Source organism: Aspergillus pseudodeflectus, assembly GCF_044049435.1.
Source record: "Aspergillus pseudodeflectus strain CBS 756.74 chromosome Unknown BJX68scaffold_121, whole genome shotgun sequence".
NCBI classification, from domain to species: Eukaryota; Fungi; Ascomycota; class Eurotiomycetes; order Eurotiales; family Aspergillaceae; genus Aspergillus; species Aspergillus pseudodeflectus.
In genome coordinates this window covers 17078-40821 of record NW_027263897.1, presented here as the reverse complement: position 1 = coordinate 40821, position 23744 = coordinate 17078, and the positions used below count along the sequence as shown (strand labels likewise).

General features: G+C 49.4%; 9 protein-coding genes and 1 non-coding gene across 10 annotated transcripts; 4 read left to right on the top strand and 6 right to left on the bottom strand.

The window, feature by feature from the left end:
- Positions 1-362: 362 nt before the first annotated feature.
- Positions 363-1284, bottom strand: BJX68DRAFT_273593 (uncharacterized protein; the record flags this gene model as incomplete). Its single annotated transcript, XM_071047498.1, has 6 exons — positions 363-569; positions 622-740; positions 795-912; positions 971-1042; positions 1107-1157; positions 1264-1284. 6 exons carry the CDS (start codon positions 1282-1284, stop codon positions 363-365), a joined length of 588 nt encoding a protein of 195 aa, XP_070892003.1.
- A 148-nt stretch (positions 1285-1432) lies between these two features.
- On the bottom strand, positions 1433-2673 carry BJX68DRAFT_250950 (uncharacterized protein). The gene is made up of 2 exons (XM_071042330.1): positions 2507-2673; positions 1433-2455 (listed from the first exon to the last, which is right to left on the bottom strand). Exons 1-2 carry the CDS (start codon positions 2578-2580, stop codon positions 1513-1515), a joined length of 1017 nt encoding a protein of 338 aa, XP_070892002.1. The 5' UTR covers positions 2581-2673; the 3' UTR covers positions 1433-1512.
- A 1037-nt stretch (positions 2674-3710) lies between these two features.
- On the top strand, positions 3711-6696 carry BJX68DRAFT_274684 (glycosyltransferase; the record flags this gene model as incomplete). The annotated part of the gene is made up of 6 exons (XM_071047701.1): positions 3711-3879; positions 3957-4698; positions 4762-4919; positions 4978-5341; positions 5401-5751; positions 5823-6696. The coding sequence occupies 6 exons, from the start codon at positions 3711-3713 to the stop codon at positions 6694-6696; spliced, it is 2658 nt and encodes an 885-aa protein (XP_070892001.1).
- Positions 6697-8350: 1654 nt separating this feature from the next.
- Positions 8351-8666, bottom strand: BJX68DRAFT_273591 (uncharacterized protein; the record flags this gene model as incomplete). The annotated part of the gene is made up of 2 exons (XM_071047497.1): positions 8351-8438; positions 8497-8666. The coding sequence occupies 2 exons, from the start codon at positions 8664-8666 to the stop codon at positions 8351-8353; spliced, it is 258 nt and encodes an 85-aa protein (XP_070892000.1).
- Positions 8667-9312: 646 nt separating this feature from the next.
- On the top strand, positions 9313-11502 carry BJX68DRAFT_250949 (cytochrome P450). Its single transcript, XM_071042329.1, has 3 exons — positions 9313-9753; positions 9803-10930; positions 11000-11502. Exons 1-3 carry the CDS (start codon positions 9694-9696, stop codon positions 11357-11359), a joined length of 1548 nt encoding a protein of 515 aa, XP_070891999.1. The 5' UTR covers positions 9313-9693; the 3' UTR covers positions 11360-11502.
- A 910-nt stretch (positions 11503-12412) lies between these two features.
- On the top strand, positions 12413-13504 carry BJX68DRAFT_250946 (uncharacterized protein). The gene has a single exon (XM_071042328.1). It carries the CDS (start codon positions 12478-12480, stop codon positions 13462-13464), a length of 987 nt encoding a protein of 328 aa, XP_070891998.1. The 5' UTR covers positions 12413-12477; the 3' UTR covers positions 13465-13504.
- Positions 13505-15375: 1871 nt separating this feature from the next.
- On the top strand, positions 15376-15447 carry BJX68DRAFT_t166. The gene has a single exon. It is a non-coding gene; the product is annotated as a tRNA-His (tRNA).
- A 1933-nt stretch (positions 15448-17380) lies between these two features.
- BJX68DRAFT_250944 (amidase) lies at positions 17381-19696 on the bottom strand. The gene is made up of 6 exons (XM_071042327.1): positions 19175-19696; positions 18983-19123; positions 18658-18928; positions 18290-18597; positions 17646-18237; positions 17381-17572 (listed from the first exon to the last, which is right to left on the bottom strand). Exons 1-6 carry the CDS (start codon positions 19436-19438, stop codon positions 17445-17447), a joined length of 1704 nt encoding a protein of 567 aa, XP_070891997.1. The 5' UTR covers positions 19439-19696; the 3' UTR covers positions 17381-17444.
- Positions 19697-20237: 541 nt separating this feature from the next.
- BJX68DRAFT_273587 (uncharacterized protein) lies at positions 20238-21063 on the bottom strand (the record flags this gene model as incomplete). Its single annotated transcript, XM_071047496.1, has 3 exons — positions 20238-20417; positions 20506-20916; positions 20989-21063. The coding sequence occupies 3 exons, from the start codon at positions 21061-21063 to the stop codon at positions 20238-20240; spliced, it is 666 nt and encodes a 221-aa protein (XP_070891996.1).
- Positions 21064-22774: 1711 nt separating this feature from the next.
- Positions 22775-23534, bottom strand: BJX68DRAFT_250942 (nuclear transport factor 2 family protein). Its single transcript, XM_071042326.1, has one exon. It carries the CDS (start codon positions 23452-23454, stop codon positions 22960-22962), a length of 495 nt encoding a protein of 164 aa, XP_070891995.1. The 5' UTR covers positions 23455-23534; the 3' UTR covers positions 22775-22959.
- Between the last annotated feature and the right edge of the window lie 210 nt (positions 23535-23744).

Below are 23744 nucleotides of genomic sequence, written 5' to 3'. Positions count from 1 at the left end.
AAGAAAGGGGGGATAAGTAGTTACTAAGTAACTATTAATTACTTTTCTTATAGAGTTCCTTGCCTAGAATAGCATGGGTTTAGCGACTTGCTAACTACTTATTAGCCACTTAATGTTTTTAACCTTATAGATAATATATACTAAGGAAAACAAATTTTAAGTGGTTAGAAAGTAGTTAGATTTTTAATCCTCATTACGTAGTATATATTATATATATATACTAAGTATAAAGTAGTAAAGGTTTTAAGTGGTTAGAAAGTAGTTATAGTTTATTACTTGCTAATTACTTATTAGCTAAGTACAAGATCTTAAAGTGCTCTAGGTAATTGCTATGCAGTCCTTAACTGCTTGGTAAACAGTTGCTAAGCAGTCTCTTCCCCGTTCGGCTCGGGCTGGGGCACCTCAGCTTCCTTAGTTGCAGCACGGGGGTGTAGGTCACCACAGTTGAACAAGACAAAATGGTCGCATTTGTTGATATCCTTGCAGCAGTTGACACGGCTACCACAGGACTTGCAAGGCACAGAGTGCCCCATGCGAACCACCTCAGCTCTCATGTTGGTGACATGAACCTGAAGTTTAAGTAGTTAGTAAATGGTTTAGAAGTAGTTAAGAAGTACTTACAGAACCGTCTTTCTTCTTGGGGAGGGCAGAGAGGGCCCTAGGGGCGGGGCTTGGGCTTGTGGTAGCCCCAGTGGTAGTTTTGTCAGGGTCAACACCAGCGAACAGCTCCTTATACCACTCTAAGTAGTTGATAAGCAGTTGCCAAGTGGTTAACAAGTAGTTAGGATACACACTAGCCACCTCATCAATGGTCTCCTGTGAAGCGCGACCCCCAGAATTTCCAACCAGCAGCGAGACATCCTTGTGTGAGCTAACGTGGGTGCGCAGATTATTGGTGGATTTGTAGTTGTGCTAAATAGTTCCCAAGCAGGTAGTAAGTAGCTATCAAGCAGTTAACAATCAGTCTCACAGTAACCTTAGAGCAATCGGGGATCCTGCAGAACATCTCGCCGTAATAGAAGTAGAGGTAGTCATCTTCATCCTAACCAGTTCTTAAGCAGTTAGCAAGCGGTTGATGACATAAAATATAACACAAGGAGACCTACCTCTTCATACTCAGGCAGCTCCAGGGGCCCGGCTTCGACTTCGCGGATGTACTACTGGTACCACTTCTAAACTAATAAATTAGTACTTGGAAAGTGGAAAAAAGTGATTATAATAGAAAGGGTGCTTTAATAAGAAGCTTTAAAACGCTTAACTTACATTTTTCAAAAGCGCTGCCATCATGAAGTTGATGGTGCTGGTAAGTGTTTCGAAAGAGGTGACTTGAGTCGAAATTATTCTAGAGCTCAGTTGTGCGTCACCTGACCGCCAAGTGTATTATATAAGCTATTTCGGCTCAAGCGACCGAAAAAACGACACTGGCTGACCTGCAACCTCCAAGTCGCATGATCATGCTTTCTATTTGACATTTGGTTGAACTCTCCTTGATAGTGTCATAGCCGTATCTTCTCATGCCAGCCATCCCTCATTTGAAGCCACCCAAACCGCCGACGTGAGGACAAGACACAAAAGATATGAAATATCGGAAGCAGATGTATCCAAGGAGCTGAATGGATTGTCGTTTGACCTAGGCGGCTGTGCTCGTTCCCTGCCTGTAGATGGAAGAAACAGCGAGGATCCGGCAGGGAAGCGTCCCTCTAGAATATCCTGCTTCAAGGTATGATACATGATCTGAATAGATCGTCTTGTAACTGTGGCTACTACTGGCAGATATTTTGAATTCCCATCCACCATCGTCAGGCGAAATCCGGTCTCTTGCTGTGTTCCATTGTCCTCATTGTCCTCACTACCATAAGGAGGAGGCTCTCGTGCCCAGGACATTAGTTTATACACTCCATTGTCGACAGTCTCCCTGTTCACTGCTACCAGTTGGTAGTAGTGACCGATGTGCGCAGCAATAGCTTCCCATATAGCACCGCAGCTAAAGAAAAACTTGACCGGCGCCGTCTCTTCCCCAGTGACTTCTCCACGACTGTACTCGCCTGCATGGTTTTTTCGCGGGTCTCGAACAACAGCAATGACCTTGGTCCTTCCACTGGTCTCCTCGTCGCGTGCCTCATCCTCAGAACATACAGTTTGTGAACCGTCAGGTAAAGTGCAGTCACTGTGAAAATCGCCTGGCACCAGGACTAGATCACCTGATCTACAGTGAACATCTTTGTGTCGGTATCTAACCCCTGCAGGCGGGACCAGAAAGATTTCAAACACCGGTTGAAGTCTTTTCTTAGTCCTTGCTTGCTGGAGGAGCTGAACCTGCAGCTGAGGCTTCACCCAGCGAAAGGGAGAGGAGCTATGCGGAGGGGGATATGCCAGATGGAACGTTGTGATGGAAGGGGCCGACAGACGTGCTGATGATCTCGGGCTGGGAGCATCTCGTGCCGCATGTACATCACTGTTCTTTGGTTAAATATTTGTCCAGCCCAGGGATTCGATAATACTATACCTAGTGGTTTTCGCCCCTGAATTCCCAATTTGGGCACCATTGTGTTTTTTCCCTCTGCCACTTGTTTCCGCCATGGTTGAGATGCAGTCGTAAGACACAGTCTAGCTGCAATCTGAAACTCGCCCCAGTAATAACATTCAAAATGTATACTCTGGACGAACGAAAAAAAGAACAACCAACTGGACGGGAATTGGGCCAAGGGAAAGAGCCAGGAGGGATAAATTTACTCGAAAATGATAGAGGTCATGGTCGTTTTTTTTTAAAGCAGCAGGTGGAGTGAGCCTATATTAACAAGTTAGTCACTAAACATTTGGATATTCAAATCTGCAATAGGGTGCTGGTCTTTTATTTTACTTCCATGACCCAGTTATCCGGAAGAGGTCCACCTATACGAATACGAGCTGAGGACTGCCTTTCGACCTTAGAAGCAGATGAGAGTTTCTATGTATAGTTTTCGGTCAAGGCAACCCCTTTCGTGAGGTAATGCGCTTTGATGAGTCGCACCTGGATGTGCTTCTTGCCTTTGATACCCATAAAGCCTTTCCCTACCCTGGTCATAGCGGCAAATCTTTTCGAGGTTGACCCCAGGTAGCCATATCGAGAAAGCTCCTCACGGGCAATATTATTGCATTCGCGTACGTAGCTGATTTCCTATCACCAATCGATCAGAGATGATAGCCATGATACAACGCCGAGGTATTATCTTTGTGCTATTAAATAGTCTAGCAGTAAACATTACTGGTATGACCGCGTCTGGAGCTTGATTCTTTTCCCGCGTATAATATGAGAGAGTGAAGAAAAGAGTAAGACTCCGGTGGCAGCCTCCTCGAGGGGCTGATGAAAGAAATTGGTCAACCGGAGGCTGCCACTTCTCGATTCAATCCTGCATCGCAGCCCCGATTTTCTGAGAGGATCGTCCAGTCGGAGGGCCGGTTCGTTTTCGTATTTGGGCTGGAAAGGGTCCGCTGCAGAAAAGTCTGGAAGGCCCCACAAGCCCCAAATGGTTGGCGTTTTACTCTGTTAGTACCAAAGTTACAAGGTGCGCCACTTTCTCTGATCTGCACTCTGAATTAGGGCCCGGCTCTCGCCCACCTTGGCACAGGAGCCCAAACTTTCATCTCACAGCATCGCCTTTCGAGTACTCTTTGTATCCTGTGAAATATTCTGCGCCCTTCTTCATTCTCAGGGCTTCAGTCCAGCCACCATGGCCAGTAACAGGAATGCGGAGGTATTCGAGCTGCCGGGGGATTCAGTCATGACCCCTACCATGGCCAGCAACAACCATCCAGAGGTATTCGAGTTGCCGGGTGATCCAGTCACAATCCCCCCTACCCCAATCGCTGGCGACAGCAAAAGCGGCATTAGTATAACCAGTATGCACCTGCCACCAACCACCACGGGAGGAGTCCAGCCGAGTCACTGAGCGATAAAGGGCTAACTGTATCTGCAGGTGACGGCCGCGTTGATATTGACTACAACACTACATTGATACGACGATTCTCCAAGCTGTACACTTCTCATTATTCACCACGGCCTACGACTCCACCCCCCGAGTATTCCGAGATTGCCCCGCAAGCCGCCAACGACAATAGCACAAGTTTTGGATCTCCGCCGGGATACCCAGAAAGCTCCTGGAAGATCAAATTGAATATCCTAATCCAGGTGGTAGGCAGTCGAGGGGATGTGCAGCCATTCGTTGCCCTCGGAAATGAACTACAGCGATATGGTCATCGTGTGAGATTGGCGACTCATGATGTCTTCGAAGATTTCGTCCGGGGCTCAGGGCTGGAATTTTACCCTATTGGAGGCGACCCGGAGGAACTGATGGCATACATGGTCAAGAATCCCGGCCTTATTCCCAGTATGCGGAGTTTACAGGCAGGCGAGATTGGGCGCAAACGAGCCATGATCCGCGAGATGTTGGATGGGTGCTGGCGATCGTGCATTGAACCCGATACGGCGATCCAGCTGCCGTTTGTAGCTGACGCGATCATTGCCAACCCGCCCAGCTTTGCCCACATCCACTGCGCCCAGGCATTAAGTATTCCGGTACACTTGATGTTTACTATGCCTTGGACCAGCACGAAGGCTTTTCCTCACCCGCTGGCGAACCTAACTGGCGGTGGCGATGAAGACCAAGGTTTCAGGAATTTTGTATCTTACGGCGTGGTTAACTGGCTGACTTGGCAAGGGTAGGGAGTCCTGCGCATTCTGAACAAAGCAAAGGGTCCGCTTGAATGTACTGACGCTTCTAGGGTGGGCGACGTGATCAACCAGTGGCGAAAAGAGCTTGGTTTGGACGAGGTAGCCATGTTTGAAGGGCCTCGTCTTGCAGAAATCTTGAAGATACCCTTTACATACTGTTGGTCCCCAGCCCTCGTTCCCAGGCCGTCAGATTGGCCTTCCTATGTTGGTGAGTCGCCCTTGAATACGTCAGATAGGATGCAGTCTATACTAACAGCGCTCCCCAGACGTCTGTGGTTTCTTCTTCCGTGAAACCCCGAAATACGATCCCCCGGCCGACTTGCTGTCCTTTCTTGCTGCCGGTCCACCACCAATTTATGTTGGGTTTGGTAGTATTGTACTGGAAGACCCAGAAAGGATCACCGCTATTATTCTCAACGCTGTACATGCAGCAGGCGTACGGGCGATTGTTTCCAAAGGGTGGTCTAACTTGGGCGGGATGCACGATGACAATATCTATTACATTGGGGATTGTCCTCATGAATGGCTGTTTGACCGCGTGGCAGCTGTTGTGCATCACGGAGGCGCGGGCACGACCGCTTGCGGGTTGCGAAAGTCCAAGCCAACAATCGTTGTGCCTTTTTTCGGAGAGTAAGTGCTCATAGAAGACTATATTTTCGCGGTCTTTTCCTTGCTAACATTCCTGGCAGTCAGCCCTTCTGGGGAGATATGGTCGCTGCAGCAGGCGCTGGCCCTATTCCTATTCCACATAGGGAGCTTACAGTCGATAGGCTGGCCGAAGGGATCCGATATTGCCTTGGCGAACAAGCGCGCATGGCAGCCTCCTCTATCGCTGCCAAAATGCAGTCAGAGGTAGGTGTAAAGGCCGCTGTCGCCTCATTTCACCGGAACCTACCACTTGAAGGTCTGCAGTGTGATCTAGACTCGGGTCTACCTGCGGTGTGGTCTTTCTCCAAGAGCCGCAGGAAACTCAAGCTGTCCAAGATTGCGGCAGAGGCCCTGATTGCAGATGGATCAATTGATGCAAAAAGCCTTACAATGTACGTGAAGAGGCTAACAACCTCGAAGAACATCTCATTCCGCTCAGCCGCTGATGGACCTCTTCTTATAGACATGCCATCCGCCCAATCTTCATTGAAAATCGCCGATGGGATCCTGTCACGGGCGGAGCGTCCGCCGTGGTTGGAACAGCCACCGACGTCGCCGACTCTGTTTTAGGGGCCTTCTACAAGCCTGTCCTGGAGTATCGGAATTACCGGGAGGAGCGCGAATATCCACTCTCAGGCAGACGGTCGAACCGCTCCGTCGAAAATATTTCCAAGGAATTATCTGTCGATCGGGTCTCGACAAATCACGAGAAGGAGCCGAAGGGTCTTGATGTTGCCAGTAGCAACGCCTCTACAGCGTCTGCAGATTCGCACTCACAAAAGCGAACAAATAGTGGCAAAGGAAAGCTTCTTGGGAGAATGGCAGGCGCGTCTGCAAAGAGTCTGGGCAGCGTTGGTCCCACCATGATCAAGGGCGCGACTGTTGACTTTCCCCTTGCTATAACTGAAGGATTGCGCAACGTTCCGCGGCTATACGGTGAAGTACCCCGAGACCACGGTCCAGTGACTGACATCAAGAGCGGGTTTGCTGTTGCTGGGAAAGGATTTGCGTGGGGAATGGCAGAGGCGGTTAGCGACATAGTTGTTAAGCCATACCAGGGTCTTCAAGAGGAGGGTGCGAAAGGTGCAATCAAAGGAGTTGGCAAAGGGGTGACGAACATGGCAGCTAAAGCCGGCTCTGCTATGTTTGGCCTCATGGCATACCCTACTGCTGGTATCGCTCAGAGTTTACGGTCGTCAGGTCAGTCGCAGACGAGAAAGCTAATCGCGAAGCAGCGCCATAGTGAGGGCATATGGCTACTGGAGAGCGGTCAGTGTCCAGCGACGGACGACATTGTGGCCACTTTTCGACAGAAATTGAAGAGTAAGAAAGCCTGAGTGTGATATTTCAGGTCCAGGGTGTATTCAGTGCAGAGGTTGATGAAGTGTATCAGTACTCCATGTCACTTGTTTCTCGTTTAAGCAACCTTCTTTCCTCTTAATAACCACTCGTTGAAAACCTCCAACCCCGCGCCAGCGTCAGCCATCTGAACCGGTCCGCCGCAGCGCTCTTTCCTCAAAGCCCACATTTCTTCGGATAACTGGGTATGCGCATGGCGATCGATAAAGCAGAAGATGTTGTGGACAGGGAGCCCTATCACGCTACATATATAGAGGATCTGCTATAAGGATAGTATATAGAACCTAATGAAAGATCACGCCTTTACAGCTTTGTTCCCAACGCATGGTGGGACGCTTCTCATGATCCTGATGAATTACTAAGGCATAAAGGAAAGCGCAGGTTACGCCTAATATACATTAATAGCTTTCTAGAGCCAGAGAAGAGCTTTTATGATAGTGAAGATAATGGCTGCTGCTTTAGTGGATAGTATTGGTAGTATGCCCAGGGAGCAGTTTTGTAGTTAATACTGCCGTCCATCATCTCTCGCCGCCAGAGGGGCCTTGCGAGTAATAATACGGGGTAAACAAGCCTTATCACTAGGAATAAGGAATGAACTAGTACAAGAAGCTTGAGAGATTGCCCTTGTCAAGTCTTACACGGTCTTGATATGGTTATAGAGGACAAATTGCATCAGCCCCAAGTGGGCTTCTTGGAAGTCTCTGCCTATTGGCCATTCTTGGATCCACTCGTACCCGTACTCGTACAATTTATAGAACTGGCTTCTGTTTAATCCGCCCCGCACCTGGGCCAAGCAAATCCTACCTAAATCTTCTTTAGTGGGCGGTCCAATCAGAGTTCTTTCTCGTATTCGTTTAACCTTGCAGTTGGTTGGCTAGTCCTAGATACCGGGTGCTATACAGAAAGAGTGACATTATAGCTTAAAAAATAAAGCGGAATTAAGGTATAATGGCGGGGTTATTCTAGCTATAGTAGAGGTCGACATGATAGTGAACTATGTGAGGGGTGTAAAGCTAGTTATTATCCTAACTCGAGTAAGGATTTAGTATTAGTGCTGGTTGGGCAAGTTTCGTGCCAGGAGTTCTTATATGGTAACCAATTATTCTAGATTGTCTATCTGAGCGCTGCGGATGGTTTATTACCCTACCAGGCATCCATCCATAGTACGCAGGTCATCCTCGAACAGTCGTATTCTAGCAGAAATAGCAGGGAATGGCCGCAACACCGGTTTACGGAGGAGGTGAAGTCACATTATAATCCGCAGGCAAGAGGAAGTCAGTGAATTACTATATCGCTCATATGTGTCCTTACTATCCTAAGGTAATCTCAAACCTCTCAATTTTTTTTACCTTGGCCATCTGTATTGGTTCCGACATGGGCGTAGGTAGAACGTTGATCTGGGAATAACGGCACATCTACCATCGAGAGAATAAGTAGACATATCAACACCTACCAACAACCCAAACTATACGCCCCTCAAACAATCCTCTCCCACGCCCCCCCACTTAGGATAATACGTGTCCCCCGCCGTAGCAGCCTGCGCCCTCTGCACAGCGACACTCGCCGGCCCCTTAGTCGGGACTGGCGAGTGAGAAAATGGAAGGGAAGGGAGGGATAAGCGTACGTCCATTGCTAAATCCGCGAGATAATCCACGTTGCGTCCATGCTCTCAGTCAGAACGTGCGTCATGGCTAGTCGGACTATACTTGCGACAAAGGCGCTATTCAAGTTAGTTAACTAGGCTACCGAGGACGCAGAGCAGTTGATAGGAGACATACAATACTCCCAGGCCAAAAACAATTGAAAGCCGTATTCGCTTTCTTGTCGTCGTATTTAATCCCCAGAGCGCCTTTACCAGAAGCAGGAGCACGTATAAATCTGTGACAACACTCAACGCACCGGATAAGTACAGTAATATGACCAGATCCCAGCAGTTACCTGGAGACATTGCATCCCACGCGCGACTAACAGGTGAGCAGGCAAAGATGGTACAGAAGAAGAGCGCCGTACGTGATGCAGCGACGAAGAGAACACTGGAGGTGATGAAACATTTTATTTTTTTTGTTGTGGTGGTAGAAGATGCAGTAGTAGAAGAAGAGGAGGGTGAGTTTTATGATGCTGGTTAGCGCACGTAGATGTATTGGGCAATTGTGAAGTGCTACACAGTGGGTTGAGTGATTTTAAGGTAGGTATTAGAGTTTGTGGTAGTAGGGATGTTGAGTGTATTTATAAGCCAGATGATTGGCACATCCCACATGTGGCGTTCAATGCCGTGGGTGAAGCCTGAAGATTTGGTCAGAAGTGGTAATATATTGTTATATTAATTAAGCATACAGTAAGCCACTAGGCCTGTAAATGTTAGCTATCTGCGGGTTAGAAGAAGGGCTTCCTCAAGCTTGGATTGGTAAACATACAAATGCAACATTACAAAACACTATCTTCATATTAGCAGCAAAAAAACACAACCTATTATCTTGTGGACAATGAACACTTACAATCATCCACGCCAAGCTTTGGCGCAAAGGACCCACAACCACGTGAATGGCCTCATCACGACCGCAAGCGTTGCCAAGCCAAGGAACACGAAATGGAGCGCAATATTCCCATCGAACTGATCTGGAGGATCGTCGAAATTAGGCTCAACTCCTGGAGGAGGAGGAAGAGCGCCAACGGTAAACCATTGAGTAGCCATGCCTAGTGTTTCAAGACACGGGAAATTGGAGACAAAGAAACGGAAAGTCAGAAAGGTGGTGAGAATTCGTAGCGTGGGAAGGAGGGCGAAGAGTATAAAGCTGAGCCGCCCCCAACTTTTGCTTTGGAGAGTTGGAGAGTTGCAGAAAATATTGCGCCCGTCTGACATTTTCTCTTCTCCTTTCGCTCGCGACCAGCACTTTTCTTTGGCTTTTTTTTCCATCGTTCGAGTTTCGATGCAACCATCAATCTCAGGCGCTTCTGATGAAATATAGTATTTCACTATGATCGACTTCTCAACTCCCCTCCATCTGTGGACGACGAGTATCCTCGCAGTGTTGGCTGTATAACCCTCCTGCTGGTCCATTTCTTACAGGAAGCTGAACTCGCTAGTATTTGTTTGCCCGAATTGCCTACAACCTCTACTTCCACCCACTGTCAGCGATCCCTGGTCCCCGTGCATGGGCCGCATCGCGCCTCCCCTACATCTACGCCCTGATCAGGGGAACCACAATCCAAGATATCCAATCCCTCCACGAGAAATATGGGCCTATTATCCGGATCGCTCCAAACGAAGTGACATTCGCCCACCCCGATGCTTATAAAGATATTCTCCAGGCCGACCAGAATAAAACTCAGCAGGGACGGTTCCTCAAAGACCCCCTGTGGTGGGGGCGTCAACCAGGCCATCCGGATTCGCTGCTCAGCGTGATCAGCCCGGACAAACATGCGCAGATGCGGCGTGTGCTCAGCCCAGGCTTCACGGCGCAGGCGCTGCGCGATCAGGAGCCGCTTATTCAGAAATATGTCAATTTGCTTATTTCGCAACTCCAGGATCTGGCTGGTAGCGATGGAAATGGGAATAGCGTCGCCCAGGTCAACATGACGCCGTGGTTTAATTATACCACTTTCGATATCTTTGGCGATCTGGGCTATGGGGAACCGTTTAACTGTCTGCAGGACTCGAGGTACCATCCATGGATCTCACTACTTTTTGACAATGTCAAGGCGGCAGGGTTTGTTATCTCTACGAGGTTCTACCCGCTTGCCCAGTATATCCTCATGAAGTGTATCCCGGAATCTATAAAGAAGACGCAGCGAGACCACTACCAGCAGGTTGTTAATAAGGTGGACCGGCGCCTGAGTTGGGAACTACAACGGCCAGACTTGATGTCTCACGTCATCAACAAGGATGGTGAGCTGCGGATGGATGCTGGTGAGGTGTATGCGACCTTTATGATTCTCACTACGGTCGGAAGTGAGACAACGGCTACTGCGTTGACGGGGACGCTGAATTACCTGGTGAATCATGGTCCTGAGAGTCTGAGGAAATTAGAGGGGGAAGTAAGAGGTGCATTTTCGAGCCCGGAGCAAATCACGCTTGATGGTGTGCGCAACCTTCCTTTCCTCAATGCCGTTATAAACGAGGGGTTTCGACTGTGCCCTCCCGTTCCATGGATATTGGGACGCCTTGTTCCTGAAGGTGGAGGGGTAGTATGTGGCCAGTGGCTTCCAGGCGGGGTAAGCATCCATAATTTCTCCCACTAACTGACCCCTTATATCCAAGCTAACCATCCCACTATGGAATAGACCTCCATCTCAATCCAAGCCTACACACTAAACCGCTCCGCAACACTCTTTTACAACTCTACAGGCTTTCACCCCGAACGCTGGCTCCCAAATGCGTCCACCGACAAAATCTCACCATTTTTCAACGACCAGCGCAGCGCCGTTCAGCCATTCACCACTGGACCCAGTGTATGTCTCGGGCAGCATCTCGCATGGGCCGAGATGCGACTGATCCTGGCGAAGCTAATCTGGGCGTTTGATTTCTCGGCACTTGAGGGGCAGAGCGTGCGGTGGGAGGATCTGCGGACGTATCTTTTGGTTGAGAGGAAGCCTATTAATGTGGGGATTCGAGTGCGCGAGGCGCAGCAGGCGGGGATTTGAATCAACCGATCCCTGTCTGAATTCTTCCCGAATTGCCTATGTCGATCCAATATGATTGCCGCAGATCACCAGAATCAAGGAAGGAGGGGTTTGAATAAGATTGAGCCTCTTGATGATTCTGTTTTATACTTGTAGCCACCGAGATAGATAGAAACTATTCTGAAGATGGCGTTTATACTGCCTCTTTGGTCTGACCTTAATTCTTATCTACAACATCCCCCTACTGGTCTACCGTCTCTACTTCTCCCCACTCGCCAAGATCCCCGGCTCGAAGCTCGCCGCTGTAATGGGCTGGTACGAGTTGTACTTCGACTACTGGAAGAGTGGCAAGTATCTGTTTGAGATTGAGCGGATGCACAAGGTCTATGGTATGTCCATAACACAATTCCTTCTCTTCTCCCGATCAAGGATACCGGACACTAGACCAATTGAACCAAATAATGTATTAGACAGGCCCCATCATCCGTATCAACCCCGCCGAACTATCTCGCTCGCCCCGGATATGCGGCGATCAGTCTGACGAACGACCTCTACTCGTGGGACAAGGAGCAAGCGGAGGCCGGCGGGCAGGGCTCGACTCTGTGTACTACGCCATCTAGGTGATCGTGAACGAACAGGACATCAGCGAAGACGAGCCAAGGGAAGTCTGCAGGGCAAAGATCAAGTACCATATTAGAAAATACTGTCAGATTGTCGAGGAGGTCAAGAGGTGTGAGTGGCTTTCGGATGATCTGAAGATTTACCTGGATGCAATCAAGGCGAGCCATAGTGGAAATCTGGCATAGAGCCTTTATTGTCCGCGGTATCACGGAGATGAGAAGAAGACATAAGAATATTAGTCCGAGTGACAAGGCCGTTTGTGGAGTCAGTGAGATGGAGTTGAGCGTGATTCTTTGGCCTTAAGATGGCGGTCCTGTCAGCGGAAGTTTGATTAGGCGAGTCCGATTACACTGGGGGGCACCATAGGGGGCCCCGCTTTGGGGAACACAAATAATGAAAGACGCAGAGTGAGATTCCGTTTGCTTACTTCAGCTGACGCCTCAACGGCGCGCTTCTCAATCTGACCTCAGCGCCATTCCTTCCCCTTTCCTCATTCCATTGCAGAATACACGATCAAGATGGGTGTGCAGTTCTCTCAGTTCTTCCCTCCGAGCCCGACCTTCACCGAGAGAGATCTCCCCTTGCTCAAAGACAAGGTCTTCCTCATCACAGGTGGCACATCTGGCATCGGGTTCGAGCTCGCAAAGATCCTTTACCATGCCGGCGGCAAGGTTTACATTACTGGTCGAACAGAGGCAAAGTGCACTCAAGCAATCCAAGCAATCCGCGACTCTGCTCCGCCCCCACAGGCAACACACGGGCCCGGCCAAATTGACTTCATAATCCTCAATCTTGACGATCTAGCGAGCATCAAGCTCTCTACGGACGCATTTAAAGAGAAGGAACCTCGCATTGATGTTCTCTGGAATAACGCGGGTGTCTCCCAGCCTCCACTAGGCAGCATCTCAAAGCAAGGGTATGAGCTGCAGCTCGCGACGAACTGTTACGGCCCGTTCCTTTTCACGCAGCTTCTCCTCCCGCTCCTCGAAGCAGGCGCCTCCTCAGCGCCAAAGCCAGGTTCAGTGCGCGTCGTCTGGCTAAGCAGTCAAGTCGCTGAACTCTCCTCCCCGCCCGAAGGCCTCATTCTATCCGAGCTTACCTCACCCCCAAAGGACAACGTGAAGAACTACACGAACTCCAAGGTCGGAAACTGGTTCCTGTCTGCGGAATTTGCGCGGCGGTATGGGGATCGCCGGATCGTCAGTGTTGCGTTGAACCCTGGTGCCGCGAATTCTAACCTTTTGCGAAATGCGAAGTGGATGAGGTTCTTTTCGTATCCATTGTTGCATAACCCGGTCCAGGCGGCGTATACGGAGCTTTACGCAGGGCTTAGTGGGGATATCTCATTGGCTAATAATGGTTGCTATGTGATTCCATGGGGAAGGATCCATCAAGGTGTGGCGACAAATCTGCTGAACGCAATAAAGGTCATCGAGGACGGAGGAACAGGGAGGGCCAAGGAATTTTGGGAGTTCTGTGAGGAGAGGGTCAAGGATTATTATTAAATCTGATTATGCTTTTCTTGATCAAGCTTATTTTCCTGCTACATAGTATGAACTCAATAACCTTTCCATGCGTTGGCAAAGAATCATATCAATTGACCTCGCAGCTGAAGGTGCGCGAAATATTCAGTTTTGCGTCTCGGCATATTTTTCCTAACCTGCGTTTGGCGGAGGTAACGACCGAGCTTTATTACGCACGGGCTTTTCCTTTGGATGACAAACCAAAGTTATTCTCGTTCCTCTGGTCATCAAAATACCAGGAAGATGTTCCTCGCCTGACGTACGAAGCGCGTCTGTTGATCCGGCAGGACTGAAGGAGCAGTTTACACTCAAGCGACTAACCTTGGTGGCCCTGCGAAATGAGGATAGCACCTATACAGGGCAAAAACCTATAGATGGCATCATCATGTGCTCGTCCTGGCTGTGGATGAGACGGCCAGCGAGCGGATATACCGTGAGCCAAGCCCATTCTCTCCCATGTTCGCAGGTCTCCATGCGCTGGAGCTCTACAGGAGTCTCGATTACAATACTCTTCATTGGAAAGTTTTGCACGAGCTGCTGGGAAAATATGGTGGACTGCAGTCCCTCCGCATCTTTGGACTTGGGTGGCGGATCTCGTTGGCCGATCTCACCAATTCTGCGCATCCTCTCCGAAAGCCAATATATCCTCTGATGGACGTGTATGGGCGGAAGAAAGATCTTGATCCTCCACTGGTGTTATTTGCCCCGCATGGCGGTGGTTTCTCCCTGGCTCCCGCTAAACAGAAACCTGGTTCTGGTTTCAACGAACTCCTCTGTCTCCAGCCTCCAGTCCATGAGAATGCTGTTACCGCTTTTTCTCACACCGGAGAGCTCTCCCATGTAATAAATTACCTGTCAATGCAGCCATGTGGTCCACGGTTACTCGATCTCCTCGCGAATAGCCGAGACCTGATTCACCACCGCCTGTTCTCCCAGCCGGATGAGACGGTCACACCGAATCAGATATTGCAGCTCAACGACCAATCACTCAACAAATCCCTGGAACTATCCATGGAGCTTTACCAAATCACTCATCTAAGCATACTTTTATACACTACTCACATTACCTCTCCCCTTCTGCGGTCGACGGTCGTGAGAGGGCCCCTATTGAGCCAGCTTTGTCCTCGAATCCAGGCTTTTGCAGCTCAGGGGGGTTCAAGCCCGTCGCTTCTATGGTGTGCAAGTGTGGTTCCTATTGCCCTGGAGGGAAGAACCCCCTATAATGAGATTTTGATAATGTTTCAGCAGTTTTGCCGGGACTTGGAGGTCGCAAGTCTGGAGACGTTGCTGGGGGTCCTCCGGTCCTTTGCTTGGGTGGACTATGCGGTCGACCATCATTATTCCGGAATTTGGAAGAATCTTTTCTAAATGTTAGGTATCGAGAGCAATGGAGTTCTGGGACTGGTCTTGATTAATATCTTTCTTGACAACAGTGGATGAGTGCTCAGAGGGGACGTGTTGACGGACGAATTTCCTGGAGAAGATGTAGCACTATTTTTAGACTGGTGATGATATCGATGATCAGTAATAATCTAGGTTGCTCATCTAATACTCAGTACAATCTTATGGTTTCATAGTATATGTCTATGGAGCTCTGATTCCGGGTGACTTATATGAAAGAGACAGCAACCGAATTAGCTCCAGACACTGCAAGAGCATATAAACGTGATCACATCACCAAAGAAACAAGTAAACAGAGGTATGATACCTAGGATAGAATCCAGAAGCTAACAGAGTATGTGTACCCGTGGACCAACTCCCCAACTACCGACCCAGAAACTGAGAAACACGAAGCACGCAGCTGATTGGACAATCGCGCTCCGAGCCTAGATCCAGTCTGGTTCCGTATGCCGGGTGTGATAGTGCTTCGCTCCGCCTAAAGTCCCTTATCAAGGTGCTATAGTGTAGTGGTTATCATAGTTCGTTGTGGCCGAACTGACCTGGGTTCGATTCCCAGTAGCGCCAAATTGTGGGATCCCTTGACCGAATAGGAAAACTGATACTTCTTCTCTGAAGTCATTGGTTTTTTATTTTTTAGTTTATTTTTTTCTTGATTTCGGGTAGTGTTGTTAAACTGGGTCGCTGAAAATACCAGTTTCTATCAGTGAATACGACGGTCCATAACATGACCACCATCTTAAGTTCAAAAGGGGGAGACCATGTCAAGGAGCTACTATAAGTGGTTCCTACTAAGTACTATTTTATCCAGCACCTCCTGGATATCCAGCTGCTTTCCTAATATCGTAATATCGTAATTTACAAAACCAAAACAGCACCATGAAGGTGCTATCATGATATATATCCAGCACGCCCATGGCTCAATCTTCGCCCATCAGTAATGCTATCAGAACGATTTTGGGTGAAACTTGTTAACAGTCCGAGTCAACAGTATAGATCGATACATATGATCAATCGGTCTTTTAGGACCACTACACATTTATGCTCTTGGCATGGTCGATTGATACAGCTGGGACCGCAGTATCGTGGTGGCACTGGTTACTGGTACGAACCGCTTTCTGGAGGTCAATGAGAGAACGGGTAGATAGGTAGGGTATAGAAACATACCTGCTTTTATAGGCATCGTCTCCCACTGACACTATTGCTTGAGTCATTATGTCGGTCCAACTCTAGGGACCATGCATTCCGAGATTCGACTAACTCCATCCAACATCCTCATCACCCACACGATCAACGATGCTTAGGTAGCTCCGAAAAATTGCACCAAATAACACTCGTCCTCCTCTTCGAACCAGCCCACTCCCTGTCCTCGAGATCCTCCAACCACTCCACATCCCGCCCATACGCCGTCAAAAAACCCATCCTACAAACAATCACCAGCTGCCTCAAGAACCTCAACCGAAGCAAATGCTGGATCCCCGAAAAGACAATCGGGTCATATTCTCTAATATCCACCTCTGCTCCATCTTTTACTTTCCTAGTCTGGATAAGGCCCCGGATCATTGAGCGTATGAGATCTGACTCGACAGCCGAGCCCACGGCTCGAATTTCGATTGTTTCGAGATGCGCTGAGTCGATTAGTTGGTCGACCAGGGATCCTAGGGTTGAAGAGCCGCTTAGACCCTCCTTTATAGCAGGTGACGAAAACGGGAATGCGAGCCTTCGAATCAACTTCCTTCTCTTCGGCCCAATCCTCTTCAGGAACACGGTCATCTCGCACATATCATCATCTGCAACGAAAAAGGTCTCATTGTAGAAGACTCGAGCCGTCTCCTCATAGACCATCTCGTTGGCTTGGAGGATTGCGAGAAATTCGCGCGCACGCTCGAGGTGGATACTTTGTTTCGTGGCCAGGACGCTCTTCGGTCCCGACGTTGTAGATGTATCTGCTGCTGGGATCTGCGAGTATTTATTGATTTGAAAGGCATTTCGACTGAGGACTCCCCAGCCCGGTGGCGGGCGGGTTACGTGGCACCGGTGGCTTGGGTAAATCCAGAACAGATGTCGGTAGACTTCTTCGCGGAGTTCGGGGGGAAGCGCAAGAAAGGGAAATGGAAATGTCGTGGCCACAATGATGATGGAGGAGGGATTACAGGTTATTGTTGCCAGTTTTGGTCTTTATTCTTTTCCCTCTCTTCTCACCACACATACGTGCTCTTCGTACTACAAAAGCTGCTGTCAACAGTAGAGGCGATGCGTGCCTGCAGGTTGAACTTTGGATGTAATTCTGGAAGGCACGTGCCTTGTGGATCGAGACTCGAAAGTGCCGGATCTCGGCAGCGCCGTGACGCGCATGGGATCGGAGAAACAAAGGGAGGAGATACAGAGCTGCAACCTAGATAGTCTTACTCGTGTGGAGGGGTTCTCCACAGAAATACAAATCCTTCCCGGGATCATCCGGGACATCAATTGATAAGAGGGATCACAAGGCCGCGTACTACGTAAAGAAGAACAAATCAATGGATTGGAGAGGGATATCGATCCAATACAGTTGTAACTATAACTTATGGCGTTATTTCATTCCCAAGTAATCGACCAACCTCCTCAGCAATAGCCATGACCCTCTCCTCAGTCAGGCGTCGCCCAATAATCTGAACGGCAACCGGCGCGCCGTGATACACCTCGGGATCATCTATACCAGAGTTAACATCAACCTTGGTCCTACTAATACGGCAGAATTCGAAGAAAAGGGAAAGAACACGTACATTCCCCCTGAACAATCTTATCCATCTCCCCAAGGGGCGCAAATCCCTCGTTTACCTTATCAACCCCCTTATCCGCAAACGTAACCGGAACAACGACACTCGTAAAATCAAGAATATTAATCGCGCTCGCATACCCATAGTACTTAAACTGGTTATGCCGAATCGCGGCCGTCGGCGTAATCGGCGCGATGATCGCGTCAAGCTCCCGGCCGATCTTGGTCTCGAACTCGCGGATCTTCGCCAGGTACTCGGATTGGTAATTCCATTTATCCAGCTGCACTTGCCACACTTCGTTGATGGACATTTTGGGCAGGTTTGGATTTACCAGGTCGGCTATGTTAGGGATTGCGGGTTCGCCGGAGGCGTTGAGGGTGCCGAAGATGTCCTGGCTATGCATTAATGGGGGAGGAAGAGGGATGGTAAGAATAACTGGACGACTTACGACTCCGCCATCGGAGGCGTAGACGCGATTTGCTAGGTCAACTGCGTATGGGTGCTTGTACGGCTCCCAGGGGAGAACTGTGTGTCCGGCTTCGCTGAGTTTGTCGACGACAGTTTGGACTCCTCGGAGGATGGGTGGGTGTGGGAGGACCTAGGAGAAAAGTAAGCAACTAGAAGAAATGATACAAGAATATGGCACACACCTCGCCATCGCACGAAAAATAGCCCAAGGTTAGACTCCTTGAAGCTATCTTGTTCTTGATAGCATCCTCTTCCTCCTGTCGCCATGGGATAGGTACAACCTTGGAATCATAGGACCAAGGCTTCTGAAAGAGGACGGATGTAACAAAGAGACGCATGTCAGCCACGGAGTGCGTGAGTGGCCCGCATACACTGTGGACAGTCTCCTGCCCTTCCATGCTGTTCGCCATCTTCGCGTAGGGGAGGCGCCCGTGACTCGGTCGGAGGCCGTAGATGAAGTTAAAGGCCGCAGGGACGCGGATCGAACCGCCTAGCTCGTTAGTATATCTTCGTCTTCGCTGACCAAGGTGTATTAAATATAAGCACTCACCGATATCAGTCCCAACACCAATAATACCGCCCCGAATTCCAACAATCGCGCCTTCGCCACCGGAGCTTCCTCCACAAGACCAGTTCTTGTTTCGAGGGTTCGTGGTGCGACCAAAGATGTTGTTCACGGTTTCGCATACCATAAGGCTCTGTGGGACAGAGGTCTTGACATAGAGAACTGCGCCTGCATTGAGCAGCATAGTCGTGAGGACCGAGTCCTCGGTATCCTTCTTTCCGATCCAGGATACGTAGCCCATTGTTGTTTCAAGACCCTATCTCGCTGTTAGCCACATAGCTCACAGAGAATGAACTGTAACAAAACTCGCCTTGATGCGAACTTGGTCCTTCAAGGAGATGGGTAATCCGTGCAACGGTCCGATGGGTTTCTTGTTCTCAGCCAGGTATTCATCCAGATATTTCGCTCTCCCCAGCGCGATTTCTGGGAAGAACTCATGGAAGCAATTGGCCTGCATATATCAGCTCTTCATTCTCTATGAATAACACAAAGGGTGGCAGACCAATTGATGCGCGACCGCAGCTCTTTTGCAAAACGCGGTGGTAACAGCGACAGAAGTGATTTTCCCACTAGCCAGATCACGAACTAGATCCGTCGCCGAAGACTCGGTGATAGCGAGCTCATCTGGCGTAAGGATCCCAGAGGTCTTTGGGAATGACATAACCGAGCCGTCGGTGGGGAGTGTCTCGATGCGCCATTCTGCGGGGATGGAGGCCTCGAGGGCGGCCTTCTTTTGCGCGGCTACTGATTTCCAGTCCGATGTCATGCTGCACGATAAAAATAATCCAGAGGTGATGAAGAGTCCAGCTGAAGAAACTAGCAGAAGAGAAGATATAAACTGGGCGAGAACCCAGCTGAGCGGACTACCCCGCCCAGAGCAAACCCCGACTCAGACTCAGAGACACCGGCGCTGGGGAACGAGGAGCAGCGATAAGGAAAGTCGGCGGCCGGCCAACGTCAGGATCTTGGACGCACCAATCACTTGTGATGGCGGAGCTGTTTATCGTGGGTTGATAAGCTCTCATTACCAATCTTGCAGGTGTTGGATGGTAGATGTGGATCTGGCCGTTGACCAATTTTTGAGTGTAACTTTAAAATGTTCCTTTTTGCCGAGCCCCATGCAGCGTATCGACTGCCTCCACCTCGGGTAAGGAAGCTGTGGAAGTGTACTCGGGTAGCCGACTATGGAGTCATTTCAGCTCGCGCATATTCTGGTAAAATCCATAGAGCAAGATGCTAGAGATTCCAGAGACTCCCACTGGCCATGGCAAAGTTATACACTTCTTCGAGAAGTGTGCAGCCGAAGAGAGTTGCAATGGCGTAATAAAAAGCATAGGTGGCTTGCTTGGAATAGAACGCAGGCAATCATTGAAATAGAGGAATGCCATGTGCATTTGGACAGAAAGGTAGTCTAACAGATTGAGATAATAGTTAGATCAACGGAATCCAACACGTCTCCTACGGATACAGAAAAACAAAACCCAGCGACAAGCTTCCAAGATAGCAGTCCAGTGACGTGACACATCCTACTCCAAATGACGCGGCAAAAGTGCTGAACAGCCCATCTAGCACCAAGGATGATGAGCTACCTCTCCCAGGTAAAAGACATTGACCCTCCATTTGTCGTCACCATGGCCAAGCCAGCCCTTGATTCGTTCGGAGTCCTTGCCGCAGATATTGAGGATAACCTGGGCACCATCAGCAATGTTATTGAAAGACGGGAGGTAGAAGTCGTCATGCTCTCTCTAGAAATGCAGCCATTGTCAGTCTAGTTTCACGTATGGTTGGGTTTCGAGGACGGACGGATCGGTAAAGATCGAAAACATAACTCACGTCGTTGCACCATTCAATCGCCGACAGATACGAGCAGCTGACTCGGCTACACTTCTTGGGAGGAAGGTAGGGTCTGCCCCTGACCTTGCGCAGGTACTTAATTCCACTGCGGAGATATTTCTTCTGCACGCCCTCATCGCGCCAGCAGTGGATGTCCTGCTCTACCTCGCGGCGCTCGAGTTCCACATCCAGTGCGGTATTGTTGTCGATATCGATATCGATATCGATGTTAGTGTCATCTTCATTCTTCCAGTCATCGTCGTAGTTGGGGTTCATCTCGAGGAGCTTGGCGTAGACTTGTTCGGCGGTACCGTTGAGGAGAATCGGGGCGGCACCAGGGTAGGGTGCGACTTCCCAGGATGGGATAACGTAGTCGGAGTCAAGGTCGGCGAGAGCAGAGGTTGCAGGCAACTGGAGAGTGACCGTTGTTGTTAGCAGGGAGCCCCGGTGTCATGTGTTACTGGTATGGGGGCTTGAACGTACGGCGGAAGCCAGGACGGCGAGCGCTGCCAAAATGACAACCACGGCCCACAAGGGACCGAACAGCTGAGGACGCATCATGATGGATGGCAGTACTCTGGACTGAAGCGATGTCAGAGCTTGAATAGTTGACTTGGTTCTTGCTCGAGTGAGCGACGAGGTATGGTTGTCTGTGTTGCTCAAGTCTGTGGTGCGAGCGAGGAACCAGAGGCTGTGGTAAGGAAAAGAGGAAGAGAAATAAGTTTAAACGACGTGAGATTAATAGCTGGGCTCTCGAAACCTGGCCACAAGCAGAAAATTTCTGCCTTCTTAGTTGCCTTTACTGAAGAGAGCAAGGATGCATGTACTGTAGAGGGATTGACATCTATACATGCATTAGTTGATAGAAACCAATTATTTCGAAAGCACGCTAACCTGTATCTGGAAAACAATCCTGAAATTTCCAGTGAATGGCAGATTTCCTGTCGTCCCAAAGGCAGGCCTCATTTCCACGACAAACAGAATTGAAACACATTCACTCCACTCCCCTCCCCCTGGCTCATTTATCTTGCAGACAGTCGGCCTGTTGAGCGGTCTCTTGGACTGGCAGTAATATTTACTACCAAAACTGGGAGCCTGAACGCGTCCCGCGAAGCATTTCCTCGAGGCGACTCCGTGTGTTATACGACAACCAACTGGGCAAGGAGCCTCTTTGTACGTGAGGGCAGTCCAGGGCCTCTTGCAGGGTCCGCAGATTGCCAGCTTTTGCAAATAGTGAATATCTCCCTCTCCTTTATTGTTGTAGGCGCCGTTGTGACACAAGAGATGGTGTGCAGTAGGCACCCATGCAGAGATGAAAGTCATATTTGCAGTGGGATAACCGAAGAACCAGCCATAGCCCCAAAGTAGATACGAAGGAACAGGAGATCTGAGAGAATAGAGGAGAGCTGCAGAGAGACGGACTTGAGTCTGTACAACATTGATGGAAGATGGCCACGCCATTATATCGACGAGTGCCATTGCCTAAGTCAATCATCGGAGGGCACTGCTCGACCCAGCCTTGGGGACTTTTGTAGCACAGGACCGGTACCATGCCCTTGGTAGACGACATTAACATGTGACTGCCTCCGACTACCTGCAGTGAGCGTATCCAACACCGTTCAAAGTTATATTCGCCACCGATGGGCTCCTTACTCCATTTCTACCCTGTCCGAAGTCAATTATCACAATCATGCGTTCCCAACGGATGCAATGAGCTCCTACGACATTCCGGCTTAATGGCTTTCTCGGATCCAGGCGCCTCTTAAGAAGGCGCAAAGGCGATATTATTCAGGACTATGCATATGGAAAGAGTCCGAGGCCTGAGCGAAGTAAGTATGTGCGAACGGAGAGCAGACTCGCTGGACTTACCAAGCCCAAGGAGATTCTATGACAATAGCTATATTCAGCTGACTCTGCTTTGCCTACGTTATGCCTTGGGCTCTTGATTTCTATGTTCATAACCAAGATATAGTGGTTGTATCAGTCATATTCAGGCAGGGCACTCATTAGCCACAAGTCGTGCTCATGAGCGATACATACGAGCTCTATAGGCCTTATGAGGTACGTGGCTAGACCTTGCAACTTTCGTACGCAAAGCAAGAACCCGTGCTGCGTAGTCATACCTATGCAAGATGTATAGGGCACAGACTGTCCTCCCCATCCGCGACCCATGCACCAACATCATGTTCCTCCATTGTTTTCAAGTCCTCGCCCTTTTATCACCTTTGCTATGCCACCTTTGACTCAATGGCATAGATGGTTTAGTGTATAAGAAATATCAATAGCACCTGTCCAGTTTTTTGCATCTGATAGTTTCTACGTTCTTAGGTCAAGGTTCCAGTTTGTGAGGAGCATAAAGTGTTGCACAATGCAGAGCGGCGATCGTAGTACTCTGTCCGAGACTAAACAAGAGGGAGGATCGAGCCATTGTACTACCCATTCTCGTTATATATCTCAAGCCGCCTTCAAGACCCCCCATTGCCCCTCCGCCCACGAACTCTTGACAACAAACGTCTCAATCCTCCAAAACTCACCCTCTGCCAGGCCTGCCTCCCTAACCAACTGAAGTTGATAGAAGTTCCCCGTCAAAAGCCTCTCCTGATCCCCCTTTAACCCCTCACCCTCGCGATAGTGCTGTGCCAGCGCATAAGCACTCATGGCGGCCTTCTCCCCGCTCTCGTCAATATGAATCCGGATATTCGACACAAAATGCGTCGTATTTTTGGGTCCGATTATATCAAAGCAGTTGGCGTGGATTGCTGCGAGACCCTCGGAGACGGCCCCATTTACTTCGAATGTTGCGGTTTGTGTGAAGGAGGAGTCGAAGAGGGCTTTGTTTTTGGTGTCCACACCCTCAATACACCGGTACAATGCGTCGGAGATGGCTTCGCGAGGGGTGAGGGATGGGGAGAGGAGGATGGGGAGGGCGTTTGGGGTGCTTGAAGACATGATTGGGTCGTGATTACGTGCAATGTGGGACTGTTGATGGTTGGACTTTTCTGGGATTGTGACTTGTAGGTGGCTCTTTCATAGTGTCTATCTGATATATAGACCGTGGCTGCTGCTGATATTTATATACGGCGTGTTTTCAATGTCCCAGAGAACCGGTTTGTAGACTTATCCCCGGCTATCTCCAGGATCGGATTTAGGGCTGCTACTTCCGGCGCGTCGACGACCAGGTGGGGCGACTGACTCAAAGACATAGTTATTTGGTGATGAGTCATGTTGATAGGGAATTA